This window comes from Anser anser (genome assembly GCF_964211835.1).
Source record: "Anser anser genome assembly, chromosome: 7".
NCBI lineage: Eukaryota > Metazoa > Chordata > Aves > Anseriformes > Anatidae > Anser > Anser anser.
Genome location: NC_139727.1, coordinates 11746481 through 11771585, shown reverse-complemented (window position 1 = coordinate 11771585; position 25105 = coordinate 11746481). Strand labels below are relative to the sequence as shown.

Here is a 25105-nt window from a genome sequence, read left to right as displayed (position 1 = left end):
GGTTATCTTTTTTTTTTTTTTTTTTAATGTATAATGAAGTTAAGGAACTAAGTCAAACCAAGTCAGATAGCTTGTGGCACTGCGACCTACAAGTTCTTCATGTCCCACATTTGAGCTGACCACTAAGAAATCTTGCCATTAAATTTGTCTTTTGATAATACGAACAGCAAGTATTTATTGGTATGTAGTAATATACTCTGGCATGAAATAGCAGAAGCAAAAGCAAAACCAGAATTATTTAAAATTCTATTTCTATTTCCATTGTTTATTTTAATAAGACTAAACAAAAGCCATGCCACTTTTTCTTAAATCTACTATTTTGTAGCATGACCAAATAGCTTAACTACCTACATTTTAACGTCCACCTTTTGACACACTGAATATATGCAGAGCAAAATACAGATGAAGGCATCATAGTTATCCTGGATTTGAAAATTATTGCTCAAATAATAAATTCATTCATGCACCTACATGTATTTGAAGTTCACCAAATGATATAAAGCAACAGTAATGATTAGAGGAATTAAATGCATTTCAAACACTGCTGAAAGGAAACTGCAGAGTTTCCATTATGTACAGCCCTTGCAACTGTCCCTGACACTTAAATCAGATTAAAAGTGAAGAGATACTAGATATCCTTTGTTCATATATTTATGAAAGCCAAGATGACACCTATTTGATTTATTAGTCAAAATAATTGAGCATGTATTTTGGCATTAATATTAGTATCTTTCAATGGGATTTTGCTAAGTAGATATGATGCTGAAATGCAAGTCTGACACCTTGCAACAAATTCTTCCCATTTTGGTGTGATTTTCAAACATCATGATTGAAAGATATTCCTTAAGGTGGAAACGACAGTCAGACTGACACTTTTGTTCTGGATTAGTGGGCTTACTGCTTTTGCTCCATATTGACATTGTGCAAGAAGGAATAGCAAATTATCCCAATCTTTAGATTTCCAAAATGCTAAGAAAAATTTCAGAAGGTGTTTTTTTGTTGTTGTTGTTTTTGTTTGTTTTCAAGTACCTCTCACTTGGTCTTAAGCTCAGAAAATCTCGACCTGCTTCAGTATAGAAATAACTTTTCTTCATAACATGCACATGAGCACGGAATTCTACATTCACTACTAAATTACAGGAGCTTTGATGAAAACTCCATAAATAAAGAACCACTGGCAATATTTTCCCCAAACATTAAACAAAACAAAGAAGTTAAAGAAAAATGTATCACATACTTGCAACAACAACAAAAAAAAAGCATTTCTAAACTTGCTTAGTTTTCAGTTATTGAGTAAAATAATTCAGCTATAGTTTTACAATGAAAGCATACAGAACAAAATATTTCAATTCCCAAAGCAAAGAACTAATCTGCAGAACTTGGGCAAACAGGGTCCCCACTTCATTTCAGAAAAAAACACCACTCAGGTTTGGTTCTTCATATTTCTTCTATCGTACTCCTCTATGGTTTAAAAATTGATCATAGCCATTTTCCTATACGTTCAGCTATATTTTTCACCATTAATAATGCAACTTGTAGAATTTGCAAGAAATGCATTTATTTTTACTCCCGATATCCATCTTGGACTGAAAATTACAACTAAAAATGAAATAGATTCATATTTTGAGGAAAATACCCTAGATTTTTCTTCAGTTTGATGCAATGTATTTATAGGATGAATCACAATACTCTTTTTCCAAATTATTCTACCATGACACTCAATCCACTCAAGCAGTAAGAGAAAGTTAAAGCAAATGTAAATATGCAAAAATTGCATTCTACCCAGAATAAGATAACTATTACCCCTTCCCTTTGGCAGGTAACAAAGGATCTTTAGTGATCATCAGTCTTACATTTCAGCTGAAAGATACCTTGGCAACACAGACTAAACTGAGTTACCATACCCAAGTGCATGTTTATGAAGTGTTCTGACAGGAGGCAGGCATCTGTTTTATGTCTAAACCACGACAATTTAGTTAGGTATTTTCCATACGAGTAAAACTGATTCAATTACAGTAGTACCCACCTAAGATCATTCTCTTCAGTACGTAACTTTTACTGGCATATCATGCAACTTGGCAATATTCTTACAGGTGAAAGCAGTAAACACTGCAGACCCCTAAAATGCAGTTTCTTTTTGCAATGAACAAGAAGCATACGATTTCTCATCACGATAATGATGAGATTTCATCTAAAAGTAACAATCACAATTCAAGCACTTTATCCGACTTCAAAAAAGGGGTTTCAACAACTTTGAAACATATCACAAAACTACTTACAGTGCCTTCTACAATCTGCCTCAGAAGTACTGGAAGAAACAAGTATGACTCTTTAGGAAGCAGATGATAATTCAAGAAAATTTAATTTAAAAAGAATGAAAACATACCAACTGACATAAATGAATAACCAATGGTAAATGTTATCATTTTGAACAGAATGTTTCTTGTGAAATACAGCATGAGTGTAAACCATTAATTCTGCCTTCATTCCAGCTAGTTTGGAAAAGAATTGCAAATTGCTCTAAAAAATACGATCCCTGTCATAACGTATGCTAAATAACAATATCATTCCACATTTACATAAGATCTTCCTGCTAGGGATGAACTTGAAGATAATCTCAAAGCTCTTCATAAGTATTATCTAAACTAAGCCTAATCACAGCCCTACAAGGGCAGTTTTAGGGTTATTGTATTCACTGTATTCGTGAACAAGCAAGAACAAGCAGGTTTATATCCCAAGAGATCAATGTGAGTTAGTGAGTTGTCAGGAACACCACTCTAGAGCCCTAACTCTTATTTTTGCTCTCACAGCTGGATAATTAAACTATTATATTGTGGTGAATTCATCCAATTACAGAAATACAAGAATTATGAACCAGCACAGATGTTCAGAAAGTTACAGAAAGGCTTTCATTAATAACAATTAATAATGTAGATGATGAGTAGAGAAGAAATTAATGTAGACCTGACCTCCTTTCCCACCTCATGTCCCTTCTACTGTGATAAACATAGTTTGCCACTGACAATTACAAACTAGCTCTGAAGGGATGGTCTCTCCAATGTTTAGGAATATACAATTTTTAATACTATGATTCATTTAATTTCTTGATGTTAGCAGCTAAGTACCTTTGTTACAATCCTTTTCTATCAGAGTTCAAAACATTATACAAAGCTCAATTTCATGCTACACTTGGGGATAATGAGCCATTGAAGCAAAATGACTTGATCACTCCCAGCCACTGCTGGGAATGAACCAAAGCAAACCTAAGACGAAAACAAAAATGTGAACAAACTTTACTCATCCATGTCCCTTGTGGCACAAATGGTCTTCTCTAACCAAGATAATTCTATGATTCTCTGTGGGTAAAAAAATAAAAATGAATAAAGGAAAAATAAAATCTAAATGAGAAAAGGAAGAGCCATGTTGGTAAACTCTGCATTCAGAGGAAGAGCATTCAGTGGTAATCCAGCAATTAACAGCAACCAGGGATGGTGTTGGACTTGATGCACACACCTTTAGGACAGGGAGTGGGCATGAGAGGTGAAATGAGAAGAAAGGGCCTTATATCAGCTACTAACGACAATCTAAAAGAGCTTTGAATATAATAGACTATTAGCCTCATTCCAGCTTTTCACAGGCTTTACCTGCACGTTATACTACTTTTTCTAGATAGTTCCACAAACCTCCACCCTTCTCCATGTTATGTTTGTGTTTCATTCATTCATTCTTTCAAATGTCATTCAATTTAAAAAAATAGCATGGGATCAGGTATTAAAGTTCCTTACTTTGTGTCTTTTCAGTTGATTCTGTTGTTCTATTTTATACTTTTTACAGTTCCTTTATGTCTGTATCTACAAGGCTGTGGGTATTTTTTTCCATTTGTATTTATTTTTTTAAATATACAGATACTCAGGTTGCTATTTTAGAAGGTGTTTATATGCACTAGGAACATAAATCATACAGCAATCATCAAGTACTAGGTATTTAAGCTTTTTCAGATTCTCTGACAATCTAATCCCTTCAACCTTCAAACACCCTGATTGGTCATCACACCAGTCTCTTTTTTTAAGCATGAATACATCGTATTTTCTTAACTTCCACATGCACACAGTGAATAGAAGGCAATCACCTCAGCCTTTTGTAAAGCAAGTTGGTAGACCTTAAGTGACTTTCTCTGTTCTTTTATGTTTAAACCAAATTAGAGCATTTTCTGAAGTTTCCCTTTCATTAAAGTCTGCCCAAACAAAGGAAAAGAAAGCAAAGAAAGCACATACGAAAAAAAAAAAAAAAAAAAAAAAAAAACATGAAAGCCACTATAAGGTTTTGCCACAAAAATATGATGTTGCAGTTGTGGAAGAAAGGAGAACGTGTACCAAGACAGGAAATACATATATTTACTTGCATGCATAACTCAGTCACACCCAGGGGAAATTAAAAACAATTGTGGCTGCAGAAAGACCAGATCTGAGGACAACTGTGAAGAGTCAAGATGCCTCTGCAAAAAGGCCCTACAAAAGACTTTCTAATGAATGTTGAGTCTTAAGGTACATTACACCTTTTGACTGGATTCTCTTTAAGCCTCAACACTCATTGTTACATTCTTTTGCACTACCCTGTCACAGATCGTAAGTGCAAAGGCTTTTTGTAGGGTCAGGGCAGGAATGAACAGATACAGCTGTTCTTCATACAGAGGAAATGAAAACCACGCAGAAAAGTACCTCTGTTTTGCACCAAAAATGTGTCCCTCCACAGCTAAATCAGAGGAAAGGCTGATATGGAAACAACTGACAATAAATCAGAATTGATCTCTCACTCAAGTAATATAAAGAAGACAAGCATGACTTTTAGAGCTTTTAAAAGTACTTCTGAGCTGTAACATATTTTTGCTGCAATAATAAAAAGTCAGGCTGTCAAAATAATTGAATACCAGTAGTTCCATGGTAGTTTTGCTCTGAGAAATATTGTCTCTTCTAAGTTCTTCTATAGACTGCTGGGCATATGCTCTTGCATATTGCTGACTTTTTGCTCTCCCTCTATTAGGCTAGGAGGATCATTTTCAGAACTTCATTTTAACTCAGAGTAGTATTACACAGCCAGTAGCTTTTTATCCATTTAGAATTATGCTACTTTTCATTTTTGGAACTGTGTGATGTTCTGCATTTAACATCCAAAGAAAGAGTTAAGCCTTCCTACATTAACCACCTAATCCCAAATTAGCAAATTAGGGATCAAAAGTGATCTGTACTATACCAATTTAGTCATTTTAGTCATCTTCCAATTTAGTCATTTTTCCCATTTCTTTGCCTTGTGGTCTCTTTTGCATGATATGGTAGCTATCTCCACACGTGGATTACACCCGAATTTGGTCAGTGTGCTGCACATATTGAAGTGAAAGCTTTTGCATATATATGAAATGTACATTGTGTATATATATATATAAAAAAAGTAGTAATGTATACTAACACATCATAATTTCCATGTAAGGTCTCAAACATGTTCTGAGTGATAATTATGCCAATTTTACTGAAAGGAAAATCAAGGCACAAAGTGATTACATGATTTATTCAAAGTCACTTGGGAAATGTGTATCAAAATGGAACTGAACTTGAGTTGCCCGATGGCACCCAAGATATCTGCTGGCAATAACACAGCACTGACAGGAGACTCATACTTTTCTGTAGTGGCAGCTGGAAACACAGCAGGATACTCCTAAGCATCTAACATGGCACTGGATACTTCCGTTTTGCATACTTGTACATAAACTTAAGTATGTACTTCTATTTATAATCCCAAATTGCTTTCTAGGCCTCCCATGCCAACTCTGATTTATTAAATAGGAAACACTATTTCCAATATGATCTTAATTTTTCATCACTCAGCTAGTATTCAGAACTTAGAGTTCCTCGCTTGCAGTAGAAAACTTCCAGAAATCAAGTAAAGTGGACTGAGAAACAACCTTTTCTGGTCATGTCAATATAGGAGGGTGCCTAACAAATCTGAAGTCTTCAGAGACATTTTCTGGCAACAGAGGTTTTTCAATTATATCTCCTGCAGTTCTATGCATTGCAAATGCCTCTCTTCCTTTTTTTGAATTTCTAACAGATAGCACAAGCTTCTGCCTCCATGTCCAGAGTAGTCATGCCAAATTACACTCTGAGAGAATCTCACGTTAAGCTATTCAAGATGATAATGTAAACACAAGATCTTAACTCGTTTTTCCATTTAGGCTGGTATAATTCAGATAAATCAAAATGAAACACATGAAACAGTGGCCAAAGAACAGAAAGTAGCATAACAGTTAATTTTGCATGGAATTTAGCTTACTCAGCTCTGCTTAATACAGGAACCATTGACCGTATAGTATTAGTATCAGTATTTCAACCAGATGACCAGTATAGGGACATATTTTAGACTGGGTTCCAAACAAAACCTCACTGTTCAAGTCAGAGTTTCACCTGTTTTTGAAACATCCCCTCTGCAGGAACATGTTCTCGGTAGCCTTCTCAGCCCATGACAGTTTATGTTAGTGACCCCATGGAACCACCCTACTCCCAGTCTGTCCTTGCTCCACCAGTCACAACTGACAGGTAATACTTTACTTGGTACAATATAGCATCAGCCATTTCTCAAATTATCTTCTCTAGAGCTTTCTAATTTATTTATTTCAGATTCTTACAGCAGTTACACCTTACACCTTTTTCTGTTTGGGTAACTTATAATCTTAGTTAGCTTCCTTAGTACGACAAATGTCAGATCATTTTAGAAATAAAATACGTGAGTAGAATTGTGCAGCCTTCACTATCATGTTCGTAAGCACTGTCATATCACTATATCATTACTGTACATTGGAAAACAAGTTGAAGGACTCCTCCCTACCAGTATAAAATTAGCTTTCAACATTTAAGCGTATGAGAAATTAGAAAATATTTCTTTTATAGTAAATATCTTCTGTAGCGTAGCTCCTACTTATTCTTAGCAAATAAATTTTCTCCTGTGAAACATAATGTATATTATTTAGAGGAAAACAAAAGAGAGAAATAAGCAGCATATCCTTACCCTCCGGACATCTTTGCCAAATGTTTCACTGTAGCTAGTGCCCAGTATTTCAAATTGAACATAGGGGTTGGCACCATCTTCTCTAAACTCCATAACACCAGTAAGCCCGGTTATATGGCCCTAAGGAAACAATTTGCAAAAACTTTAGAATTGAGGAAATTTGCCTTTAGAAATGCTCCTTTCTATTAAAGATATGCCAAATCTGCTTTGAAAAATTTTACAGTGAACTCTAAATGTAGCAATTACATGTTCTTCCATAGTTCTAACAGTGCCAGACAAACTCATACATATTTTTTGAGGAAATCTCTCTTCACTAACATATCCACTGTACATCTTGTCAAAAAGTCATCAGGTCCTTATCTCTAATAGTGACAGACACCAAAGAAAAGGAGGACCTTGATGGAACAGGAGACAACGGCCTTTCAGTGTAACTGATGGCAGTGGGTTGAGTCTGGTGTTGAATTCAAAGGCATGAAATCCAAGCCCAGAAGAAAGAATAATGCCTGCTGGGCTTCCAAAAGAGGCATGAGGAAAAGATCAAATTTTAAGTACTATTTTGAGTACTCTCTGTAAAAGTATCACTAAGGGCTTTTGGGGGTTTGTAGCAGTGAAGCTTAAAATGACACTAAACTTCGAGTTAATTTATCAACAAAAGATGGTGCCATTAAGACTGGTCAGAGCATAACACAACACTTCAATGAAATTGCATCGTTTTACTAAAGCAAAAATATTTCATCAATATATATGAGTAAACAGGTTTCTTTTTACAAATAATTGCTAAAGATATCATAGGATAAAATTAGTACTTTTTTCCACTAGTATTTGTGATTAAATATCTTCCATATAAGAGGTTACCATGCATATACAAAGTCATAGTACTGTCCGTATCTGAGTAATTCAACATGCTGCAAGACAGCGTAATTGTTAATGACAACTTAGCTAAATCACATTGCATTTGCTCTGGGCTACAGTACATAAATAGATAGTTACCAATGCTCAGCTAACTTATGAAGCTAGTTGAGCTGCAGTAAATTGAATCTAAATCTTAAACCTTATCATTGGCTGGCCCCTCAAGCTCCTTAAGTTCTCTTGAGGAAATTATTACGACAAATGCACACATCCATCTGTATGACTGCTTCTAATCACATTACCTCCACAGAAGGTAGCTATGATAGCAACAGAAGTAGAACGTATCACTGGAACAACACTGCAGTGTGTGTAATTTGTTTGTAATAAATCATTGGCTTGTTTAATAACAGTAGATCATTTCTAGTAGTTGTAAATCACTTGCTTCTAATAAATCAAAGAGAAGTTAAACAGAGGTCAAAAACCTCTTAAACAGCTAATCTCTAGAAGAACTGGAACAATTCTTTCAATTGCTCAAACAACTGTGGTTTGTCTATTCTCACCTTCTTAATCGTCTCTAGCATGGATCGTCCTCCATTCCAAGGTTTGGTGGATTTCCTCATGCAATTCAAACTTGCCATGCTGTGCCATTTCCTGTCCTCCAGTTTTCTGTGGAAAGCATTGGCTAGCATGAGCACACTGTCATACAGGTACAGGTTGGAAACCTGCAAACAATAATAAGAATGAGCCTCTCTGTTTATTTAAGCATTGTTTAAAATAAACTGTAAAAGCAAGCAAACAACAAAAAAAAAAAGCAAAAAGACAAAAATTATTATCTGGGCATGTTTGAGATATTCAACAGTTAAGGCAATTCAGACAAACACCAGGGCTCACTCCCACCTTCTCTTTTCAACTTGGCACCTGGGCTCTTCTGGCCAAGGGACTCTAGTGCACTTGCTTTACCTGTGCATTACCTACCCTACTGCAATGCAATGCTGTAAAGATGTAAAAGATTGCAGCTCAAACATAAACTCAAGCTCTAGAAGAAGTACAGCTATCTATCAATAAAAGACAAAGATTACTACCTTGTCAGTAATTTTGGCAAGAAGAAAACGATGGAACTGAATTAAGCTCTTAGTCTTTCTTCTGTTTGATCAATCTTGGTAATTTCTGGCATAGCAAAATATAACACTAATGCATCTGTTTTGCACGGAGGGAGGAGGAAGAGCAGTATTATTTTGGTATCATCATCTCTCCACCAAATCTAAAGGAGACTGGTCACTGTTCTACTTTCTCAGGAAGGATTTATTTCAGTCTCCCTACTCTCCTTATGAGAGATAACAACAGCAATAATTGACTACAAAGGTCCTAGTAAGAAAAACATACTAGTAACATTCAAGCATTCCTTTTCCAACATTTTCCAAACCAAGACACAGCCATGGATACAAAATCAGATCTTTGACACGTGGCAGTATCCACTGTAGCTGGTAAAATTTTAGCAGTGGAAGTTGTCGAGGAAAAGGCATTTGAAAAATATAAAAAAAATAGCTGCTCTTCACGTTTGCAGCATTTACAGGCACTCTTCAAACCAATGCACAGATTCAGGGGTCTTGATTTACTCTTTACTAAACTCAAACTACCAGTTAGCATTAAGTGCCAGACATGGCATTTTTTATTTTTGTTTTTATTTTGTTTATATTAAAAAGATATTCATCTAGCTTTAGCCCTGGTGATCCGTGAATTTGCCACTAAACATTTGGATTTCTCTAATTCACCACAGAAGATGGTGCCTGTTGAACTTAATGCAGCTACATACTTCCTATAAAACATCACCCAGCTGTAAAGCTTAAACATATAATACTGTTGCATCAATGTCTAAAAGTAAACTTCTGATCCTGTGTTAAGATCCTAACGTTAAGAAATAAAAATGTTCCATGTAATCTGGAGATCAACATAAACTGAGAACCTAGTCACTTTGGAAAGTTTTCTGCCATAAATTAATCACAGAATCACAGAATCGTCTAGGTTGGAAGAGACCTCCAAGATCACCTACTCCAACCTCTGACCTAACACTAACAAGTCCTCCACTAAACCAGATCACTAAGCTCTACATCTAAACGTCTCTTAAAGACCTCCAGGGATGGTGACTCAACCACTTCCCTGGGCAGCCCATCCCAATGCCTAACAACCCTTTCAGTAAAGAAGTTCTTCCTAACATCCAACCTAAACCTCCCCTGGCACAACTTCAGCCCATTCCCCCTCGTCCTGTCACCAGGCACGTGGGAGAACAGACCAACCCCCACCTCGCTACAGCCTCCTTTAAGGTACCTGCAGAGTGCGATAAGGTCACCCCTGAGCCTCCTCTTCTCCAGGCTGAACAATCCCAGCTCCCTCAGCCGCTCCTCTTAAGACTTGTTCTCCAGACCCCTCACCAGCTTCGTTGCCCTTCTCTGGACTCGCTCAAGCACCTCCATGTCCTTCCTGTAGCGAGGGGTCCAAAACTGAACACAGGACTCGAGGTGCGGCCTCACCAGAGCCGAGTACAGGGGGACAATCACTTCCCTAGCCCTGCTGGCCATACTGTCTCTTATGCAAGCCAGGATGCTGTTGGCCTTCTTGGCCACCTGAGCACACTGCTGGCTCATATTCAGCCGACTATCAACCAGTACTCCCAGGTCCTTCTCTGCCAGGCAGCTTCCAGCCACTCATCTCCCAGCCTGTAGCGCTGCTTGGGGTTGTTGCACCCCAGGTGCAGGACCCGGCACTTGGCCTTGTTGAACTTCATACAGTTGACCTCAGCCCATCGCTCCAGCCTATCCAGATCCTCCTGCAGAGCCTTCCTACCCTTGAGCAGATCGACACATGCACCTAACTTGGTGTCGTCTGCAAACTTACTGAGGGTGCACTCAATCCCCTCATCCAGGTCATCGATAAAGGTATTAAAGAGGACCGGCCCCAGTACTGAGCCCTGGGGGACTCCACTAGTGACCGGCCTCCAACTGGATTTGGCTCCATTCACCACAACTCTCTGGGCCCGGCCATCCAGCCAGTTTCTAACCCAACGAAGCGTACATCAGTCCAAGCCAAGAGCAGCCAGTTTCTCGAGGAGAATGCTGTGGGAAACGGTGTCAAAAGCCTTACTGAAGTCAAGGTAGACCACATCCACAACCTTTCCCTCATCTACCAAGCGCATCACTTTGTCATAGAAGGAGATCAGGTTCGTCAAGCAGGACCTGCCTTTCATAAACCCGTGCTGACTGGGCCTGATCGCCTGCTTGCCCTGCAAGTGCCGCGTGATGACACTCAATCTGCTCCATGAGCTTCCCTAGCACTGAGGTCAAACTAACAGGCCTATAGTTTCCCGGATCTACCTTCCAGCCCTTCCTGACCAAAATATCTTAACAAATATGTAAATAAAAACTCATTTTGGAAGAATTAAAATAGGAAGAAAATACACACAAAAATGTTGAGGATACCCACCTATTTAAGTGACTAAATACAAACAGGGATCTTACTGCAAAATCCATGAAATACTATCACTGAGAATCTCACCCACTTGGTATAGCTAGTTTTAATGTCATCATCTTTTCTTCCTTTTCTTTCTAGCCTTCCTGAAAAAAAAAAAAGCCCGCATTCCTTATATTCACCACTTGATCTTGTTAGTCCTTCTCCTTTTCAAAGAGTTTCCAAAGCAGCTAATTTCCAGATCTCCTCTTTTTAAGTAAGTACTTAAAGAGTTAATATGAGCTCCAGCAAGTAAGCTTCTAGATTTGTTAAGTCTCTTCCGCTCTACTGCATTTGTCTCCCTACTCCACAGATATTTTCCAAACAATTTTCAAATAAAGCAACCAAGCAAATCCTTATTATCAAACAGGACACTTTTCCTCTTCTAGTCTCCACCAAACAAACAAAAACAACAACAACAACAAAAAAACTTGCTTAGAAGTACATTTTACATGTAAGGAAAAATGAAATTTTTTACATGCCACGAGAGACAGGATCCTCTTTGCTCCCACTGAATTTGATTAAACCCACACTTTTAACTGACAGCTTATTGTCACTTTGCCTTGGAACAGCCACAAAGCAGAAATGTTTTGTATTTTCACAGGTTGACACTGTTCTTTTCCAGCTCTGGGAAAATGCAGCCTCATTCCCAAAAACAGTTTGCTAGTAGAGAGTTCTAAGGTAAAATACAAGGTGTACTTAGGTACAGTGCTTTCCCTTTCTTATCTACTTTTTATGACATGATTATCCATGTATACTGTACTAAAAGCTTGAGAGATATTTTTGACTACCTTAGCCTACACGACCTTGCATACAACTGAAACACTTCATGCTGTACAGCAAAACAAAACAACCACTTGTTTACCAACCTAACCCATATATTTTAGTTAGTCCCATAATGGATTTTGTTTCACAACTGTTTTCTTTTTTTCATTTGAAAGAATGGTATAAAATAAATGACAGCACAGAAGGGTCTGCACAAGAAGAGTTTCACACTATCTCTTTCCTTCTGTCGTGAATCTAGAGATGCACAGCAAGGCAGAAGTAAATTTTGCAGGGGACGCAGCAAGTTACTATTTTTTGTCATGGAAGGACTACTCTGCACATCATGCTGTGCACACTGATCCACTGGAATTTTGGCACTCCAGTTCCACCCCAAAAATTAGTATATGGTACTCTTTAATCAGCAAAGTACATTTTCTCATAGAATCATACTCTAAGTATTCAGCAATACTGACCTGCATGCATTTGTAAATTTTAACTTTTATTTTACCCATTACTCACTGATAGGTCAACATCCAATGGAAAAGTAAGTTGAATTTTATTCACATAATTAACAATTCTTTTTAGAATACAAAATATGCAAACAGAATTATGGTTCCAGTTCTAATCCGATGCCTGAGTAGTTTGGTAAGAGCATAGCTGAACAGGAGCATCCTTCAAGCCTACAGGTGTTTTTTTGTTGTTGTTTGTTTTGGTTTTGTTATTTTACCTGGCCATTTCCAGTCTACTAAAAATAGAGGGAAAAGAAAGGAGGAAAAAAAAAAAAAAAGTAAGGGTTCTATACAAGGAATTAACAATATTTCCACAAAGGAGATAAGGTGTACCATCATCTTACATTGATGTATATTTCATCTTCTTTTTTCCTAACTTCTTTCTGAGCTATAAAAATAAGAATACTTGAAACCCTTCAAAACAATCACCTTCTGCCTTAATTCATTACTATGTAAATATTTTTGTGTAGAAAAATGTTACTGAATACAAGATACATATTCTGGCCTGATCTCACATTAAATCCACTGCTACAATAATTTCCTTTATTTTCTATGATATTCCATTTAATACATCAACAATTCCACAGGCCTTCACTGCTTCTTCAAAGCAAGATAGTCATAATAGCCTTGCTCACAACATGCTCCTACAAAGTTGAATACCTAAATCTCTTTCAATAGCACCATCAGTCACTGTGTTTTAGAACAGACTAGCCTAGAATAGTTCAGTTGGAAGGGACCATCAAAGATTACCAAGTCCAACTGCCTGACCACTTTGAGGCTCACCAAAAGTTACAGCATGTTACTGAGGGCATTGTCCAAATGCCTCTTAACATTTACAGGAACGGGGCACCATCCATCTCGCTGGGAAGCCTGTACCAGTGTTTAACGACCTTCGTGGTAAAGAAATTTTTCCTAATGTTCAGTCTGAGCCTCCCCTGCTGCAGCTTTGCCATTAGTGACCAGGAAGCAGAGACCAGCACCTCCTTCTGTGCTTTCCTTCCTCAGGGAGTTGCAGAGAGCAATGAGGTTGCCGATCAGCCTTCTCTTCTCCAGACTAGAAGACTATTTTAGAAGAAAAATGTCTTCCACAAAACCTCTCCATAAAATTACAAGTTCGCTACAACCTCCAGAATAGTGATGTTGCAAAATGAAAAAGGGGTGATTGGACAAAGCCTGTATACACTTGTTACTGCAAGTGCACACATATTTCAATTTTCAGTTATCAAACCCCGCCTGCATACAAAAATGACCCATGAAGGAATTTGTGAGACAACCAAGGGATCAGCTATACCTTGTTTCCACCAGTGCTGTCTGAGACATAAGAGAACAGTATATTTGAAAATCAGTTTTCAAATAGCTATTCAGACTTGATAGCAAAGCAAGGGAGAAGAAAAAATAAGTCCATGGACTTGACTCCTTTGGGTTTTCCAAGCTCTGTAGCGTTTCTTATTTCCCTTACTTATATATTCTCAGGGGGAACAGAGGAGGAACAGACATGTATCTGCCTGCAGGGATGCCCCTTGATATAACAAAAATTCCTAGAGTAGAACAAAGTGTTTCATATCTGTCCTGTTTGGAGAAAGAAACTGTAATTTTCAGTTCCTCCTTCACTTGACTGATGAGAGTTGTAAGAGCTAGATGTAGTATTACTAAATGCTTTCTGACCTATCTGCTATAAGAATGATGTTGACTGTTTTACAAATATATTAAAGAGTTTGCACTGTACGTGAGTAACTTTTGGTATGTTCTGCTATATATTCTAGAAATTATTTCAGGAACATTTTGGATGCTCTTGGGAACCTTTATTTCACAATGAAGAAAAAAGGTGCCATGAACTAGTTGAACAGAGCAGAAATTTTCAATATGAGAATGGAAATCTTTTCCTATTTACATTACTAAATGTGATTTTAAAGAGGTTTCCATGTGAATTCTGTGAGATTTTCCAGAATGAATTTAAAGTTAAATATGAAGATTGCTTTTAGCTCCTTCAGAAGAACTAATCATAGACAAGTGCTCTTCTGGGAAGAACAGCAAGCCACAAAGAGTGACCCCAACTTCTGAGTTGCTAGCAGAGACAGAATTCCAGCCAGATAAGACCACTGAAGAAATCAGCTGGGAAGACAAGCAGGCACCCAGATGCCACTGCTTCAAAAACTTATTCCCAAACTCTGCATCTGTACCCTGCTGCTGCCAAAATCACCCTGTGAGTGGCCACAGCAGTCAGTTCCAAGGATGAAGCAGATGGAAGATGAGCTCAGACTGAGCACAGCTTGCCAGCAGCAGAAATGCTCGCTGCCTGGGGAGTGATATCATTGTGTTTGCGTATGCACACACCAGCACGCACTAAAACTGTGTTTCAGCTTTCAGAGTTCAAGTACTGACAAACACAGTTAGGCACTCGTGTCACTAATGACAGGATGCATCTTGCTAGGAGTAGCAAAGATCAACAGTTTGTTTACTTATAACAGCACGCTTACAAGGTTACGCTTATTGTTAGGACAGAGACACTAACAACTCGACCCATTTTGTTTTCTTAAATTAGTTTGCAGAGCCCATTGTAGACTTTGTGTGAATGTCTATGTTTTAAATACATGCTTTGCTGCTCATGGGGAACAAAATCACAGCCAGCAGTCTGGCATTCACGAGAAAAACAGTGTCAAAAAGCAAACTTTCATGAAAGACTCAAATGTCAGCTTTAAACTTCCAAAGGGCTATTTATTATCACTGAGGCAAACAAAAACCTGAATAAAATTTTCATGAAACAACAGAAAAACAGACCATAGAAGTATATTTAGTCAAGCCCTACAATGTTAAGGAAATTAACTGGCATATTATTTAGTGATTTGTCCAGTTTTGTTTAGTTTTAAGTGTGTCAAACAATGGGGTTTCTGAATATTTCTTTGGAAGCCTACACTATCAGAAATTTTCCCTTAAAAAAAAATAAAAAAATAAATAATAAACATTCTTTACTTCTTTTTCAATTTCCACTCTTTTTACTGAGTTACCTATCTCACACCACTCTTCTCCTTACATACAATTTCTATTTTCTAAATGTTCACTGTCCTTCAGCTAGCTCTTATGAGTATTTCTCTTAATTGTGTGTTTTCATACTCAATATGTTTTCTAACAACATGTTAGCAATAAGGCCTGGATTACAGTGTAAAGCTCAAACTTGTCAGCTGAAGGACATTGGCTTTGTTCACCAGACATCTCAAGAATTTGGCACAGCCAACACTCACTGTCCAGGGAGACACTTGATAAAGCATACTGAGAATAACAGAGTCAGACAGCAGGACAGGAGGTAATACTGGAATTGGAAAAATAGAGTGTAAGATGATAATTTTACCCTCTATCATATATAAATAATTAGGGGTTCCCTTGTGTCGCTCATGGGGAGGAGATAGAAGAGAGTGGATGAGGGGAAGGTGTTCCTAGTTTGCTTTTAATTTCTTACTGTTCTAGTCTGCCAGCGATAGTCAATAAATTATATTAATCACCCTACACTGAGTTTGTTCTGCCCGTGATGGTAATTGATGAGTGATCTCCCTGTCCTTATCTCAACCCTTGAGCTTGGAAAACATAGTAATTTCTTTCTTCCCCTCTTCCTTTGAGGACGGAGAGTGAGGGAGTGGCTATGTGGAGTTAGCTGCCCAGCAGGGTAAAACCACCACAGGTTCAAACCTCCAGGCTGCCACAAAATTGCACTTGGTCAGAGGGCATCCGTTTTTGTTTTTTTTTTATTATTATTATTATTTTAAGCCCATACTTCTGCTAACACACCTAAAGACATGCTATAGGGTTTGAGAGAAAGATATCCCATGCAATGGGTGCTGAAGTCAGTTCAAGACTAATTTTCATTCATGTAGTGCTAAGAAAACAGCTTCCACTGTGATTGAACATCTGGCCAATAGTCCGAAATTGCTTTGCTAAAGAGACATGCAAATATATGTTTATAATGAAAAGAAAAATGGGGCTTATTAATCCTTTATGACAGAAAGTATATTTTTTTAATATGGCTCAATCAATATTTATTGCTCCCAGTAGCACTTAACAGTTGTGTGATAACAGCAGTATAAATAGGTCAAATGACAGTCAGGCTGTTTAGTTGGATAAAATTGCAGGATCAGGCCCTTAAGTTTATGAAGCCAAATGCTTCTGGGATAAAAAACAAACAAACAAAAACAAAAACACCTCCATGCATAGTGGTTATATTGCAGCAATTCCTGAAAGAAAGACAGTTCATAAACAAAAATGTAGCTCTAAAGAAACAGCTGCTAAGAGATGCCTACAAAGTTGTCTGATGATCAAGTCTTCAGCAGATGAAGTTTTCACATGGAAAGAAGAGCAGATGTTTCAAGGAATACCCTCTCACACTTCTTAACATCTTCTCTTTGAATATGTCAAAGCAATGCCCGGAATAGTTCTTCAGCAGAGAGGCGGAACTCTGAATCCTTTGAGGAATAACTATTATTTTTGTGACACAGTTTGATGGAGTTTTCTTCTTTTTGCTTTTTTAATCTTACTATATATTCAGACCATGCTAAATAACTCCAGATATCCTGCGTCCCTGTAATATGTTTTAATATAGACAGGCTCTCACATAGATTGAATTTATCAACTGTCTAAATAGTAAATAAGGAAAGAAGGAAACTGTAAAGGAAATCACATTTCTAAAGAGAAATATTTCTTTAAAAACCTAACCAGAAAAACATTTTTATTTTATAACAGAACACATCTTGAATGATCTGAAGAAAGAAAAAATATCTTCGTCAAAAATTAAGTCTGTAGACAAGCTTCAAAGCTAATATTTAAAAAGGAAGAGTTTGAAAAGAAGAAATAGATTATGCATTAAAATTCTTAAAATTGAGTGTGGAAAACTATGTCTGAAATCATCTAAACAGTTTAATAGTGGTAATCTTGCTAAACACCATTCAAATGCCACATAGGAATACATACATACAAGGCATATAGGATTAACTGGATTTGTCTTTAAATCCCAACATGCCTCAGTATTCTTTCTCCAGATAAGGCGATACTGACAATGCTGATGGCCCAAACCACACGATACACATCATCAGTGGAAGACAACAAGTGCTACACTTAATAAAAAGTAGAAGAGATGGACACAGAAAACATATATGAAGAATAAGACAGAGATTAATATAGTCCTGTGAATTCAAATAAAATGACCAAGACAGAAAACCTTATAAATGCTTTTCTCCAGTTGAAGCAGCAACTCAGCTGGGCATATTATATGTGCAAGAAATAAGGGTATGAGCAAAATTTTGACAAGTGGGTTGATGGAGTAAGATTGGATTTCCACAAAACATTAGGAACAGATGAGTTTTTGGATGAGCTTGCAGAACAGCCTGATCTTTAAAAGTCTTGTCAGAATGCCAAACTGGGATGATCACCCACTGAAAAACAACTTTCCAGGATATGGTAGTAAAGACACTGAGAACAAAACCATGCCAAAAAGATTTTCATTAATTTAGCCAGAAGAAAGTTAATAATCCATGATGTAAATGTTTCTTTCTTTACTAGCTTGTTAAAAAATGCCAAAATCTCCCCTATAAAATCTTACAGCTAGAGGCTGACAGAGATTAGCTTATTCTTTTTCAAAGTCATTAAATAAATAATTAACCAACAATAGCTGGTAAGTAACCTTGACAACAAAGAATTATTAATATGAAATTGCCCAAGGGAGCATGAGCCAGGGATTTCCAAACTGTGGTGTTAATCAAACTACTTCAAAGCAATGCAAGGACTCAGTGCCGGCAGGCGGTCAATGCCTCTGGTGGATTCATGCAGCCTGACACATAGCTAGGAGCTACTGCAGCCTCTAGTAACGGGTAATTTAGTGATGTACTTCTTTACAGCAAAAGGTCAGAACTATTTTTTAAGCGAGAAAAGGGAAACAGAAGATTGGAAGTACCTGAATTGCAGGACCATTAATAATATGCCAGTCGTACTTAGAAATGAATATGAGCTCTATGCCCACAAGGTGTTACATAAGATGTTTTGGCAAAGCCTATGAAAAAATGCAGATATGCTTCAGATATAACAGCATATGATAAAAACATCCTATATTCAACTTGTAGAAACTTAAAAATAACACAAGACTACTGAGTGTGGTTAATCTGAGAGACTGGTAACAGTGAACAGTGCCCTTCATTTTTCTTAGTATTCCTTTTCAGTGTAGCTGGACATGAAAGTTATGGAATCAAGTTCCATAACACTAACTATACACCTGTGCACCTCTGTGCACCTCTTTCTCGTTTCTAAGTTCCTTGAGAAGGAATTAATGGGTAAAGAATAACATTACTGTTCCATTCTCTTAATAGCTGTTTCTAAAGTAGTATAATATTTCTGAAGGACAGAAAATCTGAATGCTGAAGATGTTTTGCTTCTCAAAACCCACACTTGTGAAGCAGTAGGAAGGGTATTTAGATTCCTAAAGAGTCCTTTGTCAGTGAACTTCAGTAACAGGGTGTGAGGCTATTCATGCTAGCAAACCAATTAGTGGTTTAGCAAATAACTTCCTCAGAGAGGTGTCTGCCAGCCCTTCATATGAGTCTCTGAATTACATTATGCATAAACCAGCATAGACAGAAATACTCAGAATCCTGTCATAATGCAAGATTGTTCCCCAGTGAGTGATTTGTTGGTGCAGGATAGATAATTTTTTCAACATGCTGGAAATTGCTTTGATCCTCTGAAACGAGTGGCCTTTGTTCTCATCACAGTATACCTCAAAGTTGCTAACAAAGATCAAAAGTGTCTTTTTCTTTCTAATACCAAGATAAGCACAGACTTTCCCTACACAGAAAGAGCAGACCAGTGCTCACAGAGACAGTGCATGTTACAGGCGTTTCCCAAAGTCTGCCCCCCAAACCCACTCTGATCTGAGTCAGGCAGAGGTTCTCTTTAAGGAGGAAATACCCATACCCGTTCCTTGAAGGTTTCAGTTCGTACAGGTAAAACCTTTTTTAGTAGGGCCTGAACAACACACATCTGCATCCATGTTCCTTGGAAAAACTTCTCCCTTACGCATCTCTCTTCCTGGGAATCTCCCTTCCTCTCCTGGTTTCCTGTAAGCCTCACACCTTGCTCTGCAGAAGCTCTTCCAAGCCAGAGAGTAAGTTAACCCCTGGGAAGAGCCCTTTTCCTGACCATGCTGCAGAAGCCCAGACTGCAGACAGCCCGTTCCCCACAGCCTAACCAAGCCCTAAATAGACTCACCCTCACACACAGCACCCATTCTTCCCAACTCACAGGTTTGACCTTTGTATACGCACACCATCTTGGGTTAAGATCAAATTTACAACAAAAAGGCTGTCACCAAGCTTGTACACTCAATCTTACTAAAGTTTTCAGTTTTATCCAGCAGCTTCAAAAGTACTATAGATGAAATTCTTAGCCATAACTAAAGTAAACTAGAAACACAGAGAGTCCTATCAAAAGCCTAAGACCCGATTCAAAATTCTTGCACTATCATTGGAAATAGCTACTAAAACTATGTTTAAGCTGAAATTAATGCGAGAAAAATTCTGATAACTGGGTTAAATTACCAAGAAATCTTGACATATTGCCTGCACCAGAGTCAAATCTATTACCAAAATCTGGAACTCAAACTAGCAGTGCCTATTTCACATGCTCAAACAATCATCAGCTGTGAGAGACTTCTGAGACTATTGAAACGGGACAGATTGAACACATCAGCTGGATTCTGTCCATTTAACTAAATATGAAATGCTCCACAGTCTAATACCGATCAAAGTTGTTATCCTCCCAGATTAACTCTTTCACATCAGATGTCTAATAGGCATAAATATGATAAATAAATAGTGATACAACAATACTATAACAGCACAACTTTTTCTTTCTTTCTTACTTTTTTTTTTTTCACATACAGAGAGAATTGTAAAAGCATGACATATCCAAAACGACCTCTGAGTTACTGCAACTGCTTTCTAGTACTTAATGGACATAAGATCATATCTAAGGCACTTGTTTCTGGGAAATAAAGAATTAAGTCAGGAAAAGCTGATCAAAAGTTATATGCACAGATTTGTCTGCATTAATTTTACTCTCCCTCTGAGGTAATTCAGTCACAGAAAACTATCTCATGTCAAATTCCTAAAATGGACTTCTCTGCTGGGCACAGCTACTGACCTGCAGCATTTGAAGATAGCCTTCTTGTGGATCGCACAGCAGCGATGATATTCGGTGATTGTTCCTCATGCACCTCTGATTGTTGTCTCTTGAGAGCGGGAAAATTTGCCGGATAACTGTCATCCTCCCCAGAGCACTATGTACCAACTCTAATATTTCATTATCGGTGATTTCCTGTGAATGGAGACACAGACTTTTAAAAATATATACCTGCCTAGACATTTTATATTTATCTTTCATTATTTGATAAATGTTTTTAAATGGACAGTGGAAGAAAACAAGTTACAGATGCATGTGTTTTCTAGGACAAATGTTCATATTTTGTGTTTAATAACAGCACTTTTTAAATTAATCATCTGAAACAAAAGAAAACAGCTTAACACAGTACCATCTACTTCGGCAATACTAACATATTGTGGAGGTAGTTCCTCACAGAGAAGCACCAAGATGGTCTCAATAGGTTTCTAAGTAAAAAACAAGAAAAGCCTTCAAACAAAATGTATACAGAAAGAATGTTGGTTTAACAGAATAGAACCTCACTACATACTCAGACCAAAACAAATAGAAAACATTACCATCTTTAGAAAACAGGGCCCCTATATCTGAGAATAGTACAAGAAAGTACTTTTCCCATAAAAAGAGTAAATTATTCAGGCTAATCCTTATCATAATGACTTAGGGAAGACTTTTGAGGTTATCTACATTATGAAATCAAAAATATGTGAAACTTTATGGTAGGGATTGACACATATACGAATGTGAATTTCTGCATACAGAATAATGTGGGATAAATAGGATCATAGAATACCCTGAGTTGGAAGGCACTCACAAGGACCATCAAGTCCAACTCCTGGTTCACACAGGACCACCCAGAATCAGACCATACATGTGAGAGCCTTGCCCAAACACTTCTTGAACTCTGAAAGGCTTGGTGCAGTGATGGCTTCCCCGGGGAGCCTGTCCCAGTGCCCGACCACCGTCTCAGTGAAGAACCTTTACCTGATATCCAGCCTGACCTTCCCCTGTCCCAGCTCCATGCCATTCCCTTAGATCCTGTCACTGTCCCCAGAGGGCAGAGCTCAGCGCCCAGTCCCTCTGCTCCCCTCGTGAAGGAGCTGCAGGCCGCCATGAAGCCTCCCCTCGGCCTGCTCTGCTCTGGGCTGAACAAACCAAGGAAACCTCAAGGTCATGGACAGATCCTGCATCTACTGACTGCCCTTACGTTGCAATTGGAGCCAACTCAACCACATGCTTTTCTGTATTTTGTATCTAAACAAACCCTCTATTTTTACTCTAGGAACAAGTAGTTTGAAAATCATGGTCTTAGCTGATCCTGAAATCATAACAGTGGTACAGCTTGTGATGGCTATTTCCTACCAGAAGCTCACCATTGGAAATGACAGGCGGTTGCACCAGACTGCATTCGTTCCCTCAGGCGCACCCTTCTCAATGAACGGCTTGACATCCGAGCTCCATACCACTGCCACCAGCAGCTTTGCAAGTCACACCAGCCCATCTCAAGCACAGGTTGTCTGCAACCTGCAGATCTGGGCCACCCCACTGCCAAGGTCACACATGGCCTCTTTCAGAGGGCTGCCAACAATTTGTATTGCTGTACTTGTCCGTTTTGTCACCACAACCCACACCTTGCAATGTGCCATCAGCAGAAGAGAACTCGACTCTGTACTTTTAACATTCAAGAAAAAATATTTTCTTTTCTTGCCATTTGCTCTGTCAAGCTGTGAGTGAAATGACCATGGGGTTGTTATAATTACTTGTTACGGTCGACTAGTATTGTAACTTTGGCTCAATTTAGTTTTTCTTTGCTGATTTCCCATAATTTTTTAGGAACATGAACTTTTAACTTTGTAGAGGGTGAAATTCGTTGTATTAATGACAGACCAACTGGTGCTGAGTGAAAACAGAAATAAATATATTCTAAAAGAAGCCAAAGATTTTGAGTCTTGATAGAAAATTCAGGGCTGCACCTGTTGCCTCGCAGGGGGTCACCACAGGAGACCCTTGAGCTCTAGTAGAGTCCTTCAGAGAGCAGCCTTCAATTCTTCTTCTCTGGGGCTGAGGGTGTTAATGCCACAAAAGATGTCTAAGTTTCTGCCACTGCGGTCTGAGGGGGAAACAGGTTTGTGGGATACCTTTAACTCATAACCCTCTAGGTTGCATCCCTTGACTGGCAAACTCAGACTGACTGGAATCAGAAGATATCTTTTGAGAAAAATACCATGAATCATCCAAAACTTTAGTTCAACTCATGCCACATGTATGGGAGAGCCTAGTCACTGTACAGTCAAAGAAGAAAACAGGTAGGCCTTTCTAGGCCTACCACAGGCTGACTCCAGCCAGGGTGGTGGTACAGCCACGTGGCTGAAGGGGCACCTACAAAGCAAAGTGGGGCACCTGGGGTGGCTCCACAAGCAGGACAGTGAGGCTGAGTGCCTGAAATGCGGAGGGGGGCAGGTGACCACTGTCCTTCACCAGAGCGGCCCGGCTGTGCTTCCCTGGCCTAGTGGCGTGGCTGCAGCCCTTTGCCTTGCATGGTGTCAGTAGGCCCCAAGGGCTCATTTCTAGGAAAACCACAGTTCTGGCTTAGAAGCACGTGAAATTTTAAATGTCACATGTAGAAAGGTCACCTGTGTTCTGACTGTGATAAATACAGAGAGAAAAAAAAAAAAAAAGCCTACAATCCAAGAAAGAAGAAATAAATATATGTGAAGTTGGCTTTTACATTTAGATCCATCAGGGTAACAGCATATATTCAATAAATAGTTCTAAGTCACAGAGGAAAAAAACATTTCACGCTGATCTTATAATTAAACTCTACTCCTCTAGTTATTTGTTTAAAAGTTACACGTTTTCTTTCCTGTGCATCATAGGAAAATTCTCTTTACAACGTGAAACTGATAACTAAGCAAATCATTTAATACCATCCTAGAGCTTTTTTTCCAAACAAATGTACCCCAATTTTCCAATCGTGGTCATGGATCATTACACATCACAAGACAGCACAGTAATTACTTCCTGTAGTAGGTGTGAACGCTGCATTCTAAATAGTACTTACGAATTGGTTTGGCCATGCAAGTTCTCCTCACCAAATTCCATATTAAATGCCCACTTTCAGACTTTAGTGAACCCATGATGTTACTACTTCAACAGGGGTAAATCCTTACTTAATACAGATGGTGTCATTTGCTTGGCTCTGGGATGTTTTAAGGAAGAAAAATTGCCCTGCACCTCAAATAGCAATTTGCAGTCAGGCCTGTAAATATTGAATTTCTTGAATGAGGATGGAGAGAGAGCACTTTTCCCAGGAATAAAGTATGTTCTCATATATGTGTCCTTATGCTGTATTTTGCCTTCATTAAGAGAAAGAATTTGGATAGTCCAAATAATTTAGGGAACACTTAAATAGTTTGGTAGGCATACATAAGTGTAAATCTGTAAAATTAGTTCTTACCACCCAACTCAACATTGAAAAGGTATTCCTTTAAACACTATTTTCTGTTAATGTGACATATTAATGGCAAAGTTCACTCTTCAAGAATTTGTAGCATTAATTTATCTATTTGCTAACATACATTGGTCATTTGGGGGAATTCATTTATCTATTTATTTATCTGCACAAAAAGAACTTCAGTTAGTTCTTAATACCTATCCATATTGCTCAGGGGAATATTTAAATCTGCACTAGTTGTGCCCAACTATCATAACAGAAATTGCAAAATGAGACAATTATGTTTCACATTATAATCTCTATTTTCTTAGAGGTAATGACAGAATAATATAAATTTTAATGACATTAATAATTTGAAGAACAAAAAGAGAATTCCAGAAAGAATATCCCTGAGAAAGCTGGAGGATTAAACTGAATGGCAATGAGGACAAGGATGCTCATGGAGACAAAGCTGCAGATATACAAAGAATTTTTACATTAGGATCAATGCTATTTGTTAGATTATTCTTGCTCCTCTCAATGCATTACATACATCTATAAATGGATGCTTGTTCACTAGTTGAAAATTCAGAAAACATCTTTCACAATAAGCAGTTTTTAAGACATTTGTGACAGCTCACTCTGTAGATAGATTTACTCAACCTTAATATTACTCTGGCTTCCCTGTATCCCACATGAACAGACACATACACACACATATATATACAGGTTAATACTTTAAGTCATGGACATTTTTCATATCACAGAAAATATTCTAATACAAGTCTGCATGACCACCTGT

At 37.9% G+C, this 25105-nt stretch overlaps 1 protein-coding gene across 9 annotated transcripts in view; it reads right to left on the bottom strand.

Annotated features, from left to right (window-relative positions):
* Window positions 1–25105, bottom strand: part of GRID1 (glutamate ionotropic receptor delta type subunit 1) — a 601199-nt gene that overhangs the window by 92168 nt on the left and 483926 nt on the right. For all 9 annotated transcript variants that reach the window (XM_083844348.1, XM_083844347.1, XM_083844345.1 and 6 more), the window contains 3 exons: window positions 20856–21029; window positions 8466–8627; window positions 7057–7176 (listed from right to left, as the gene is read on the bottom strand). In XM_083844348.1, coding sequence (XP_083700474.1) covers window positions 7057–7176; window positions 8466–8627; window positions 20856–21029 — 456 coding nt within the window. The remainder of the gene's footprint in view (window positions 1–7056; window positions 7177–8465; window positions 8628–20855; window positions 21030–25105) is intronic.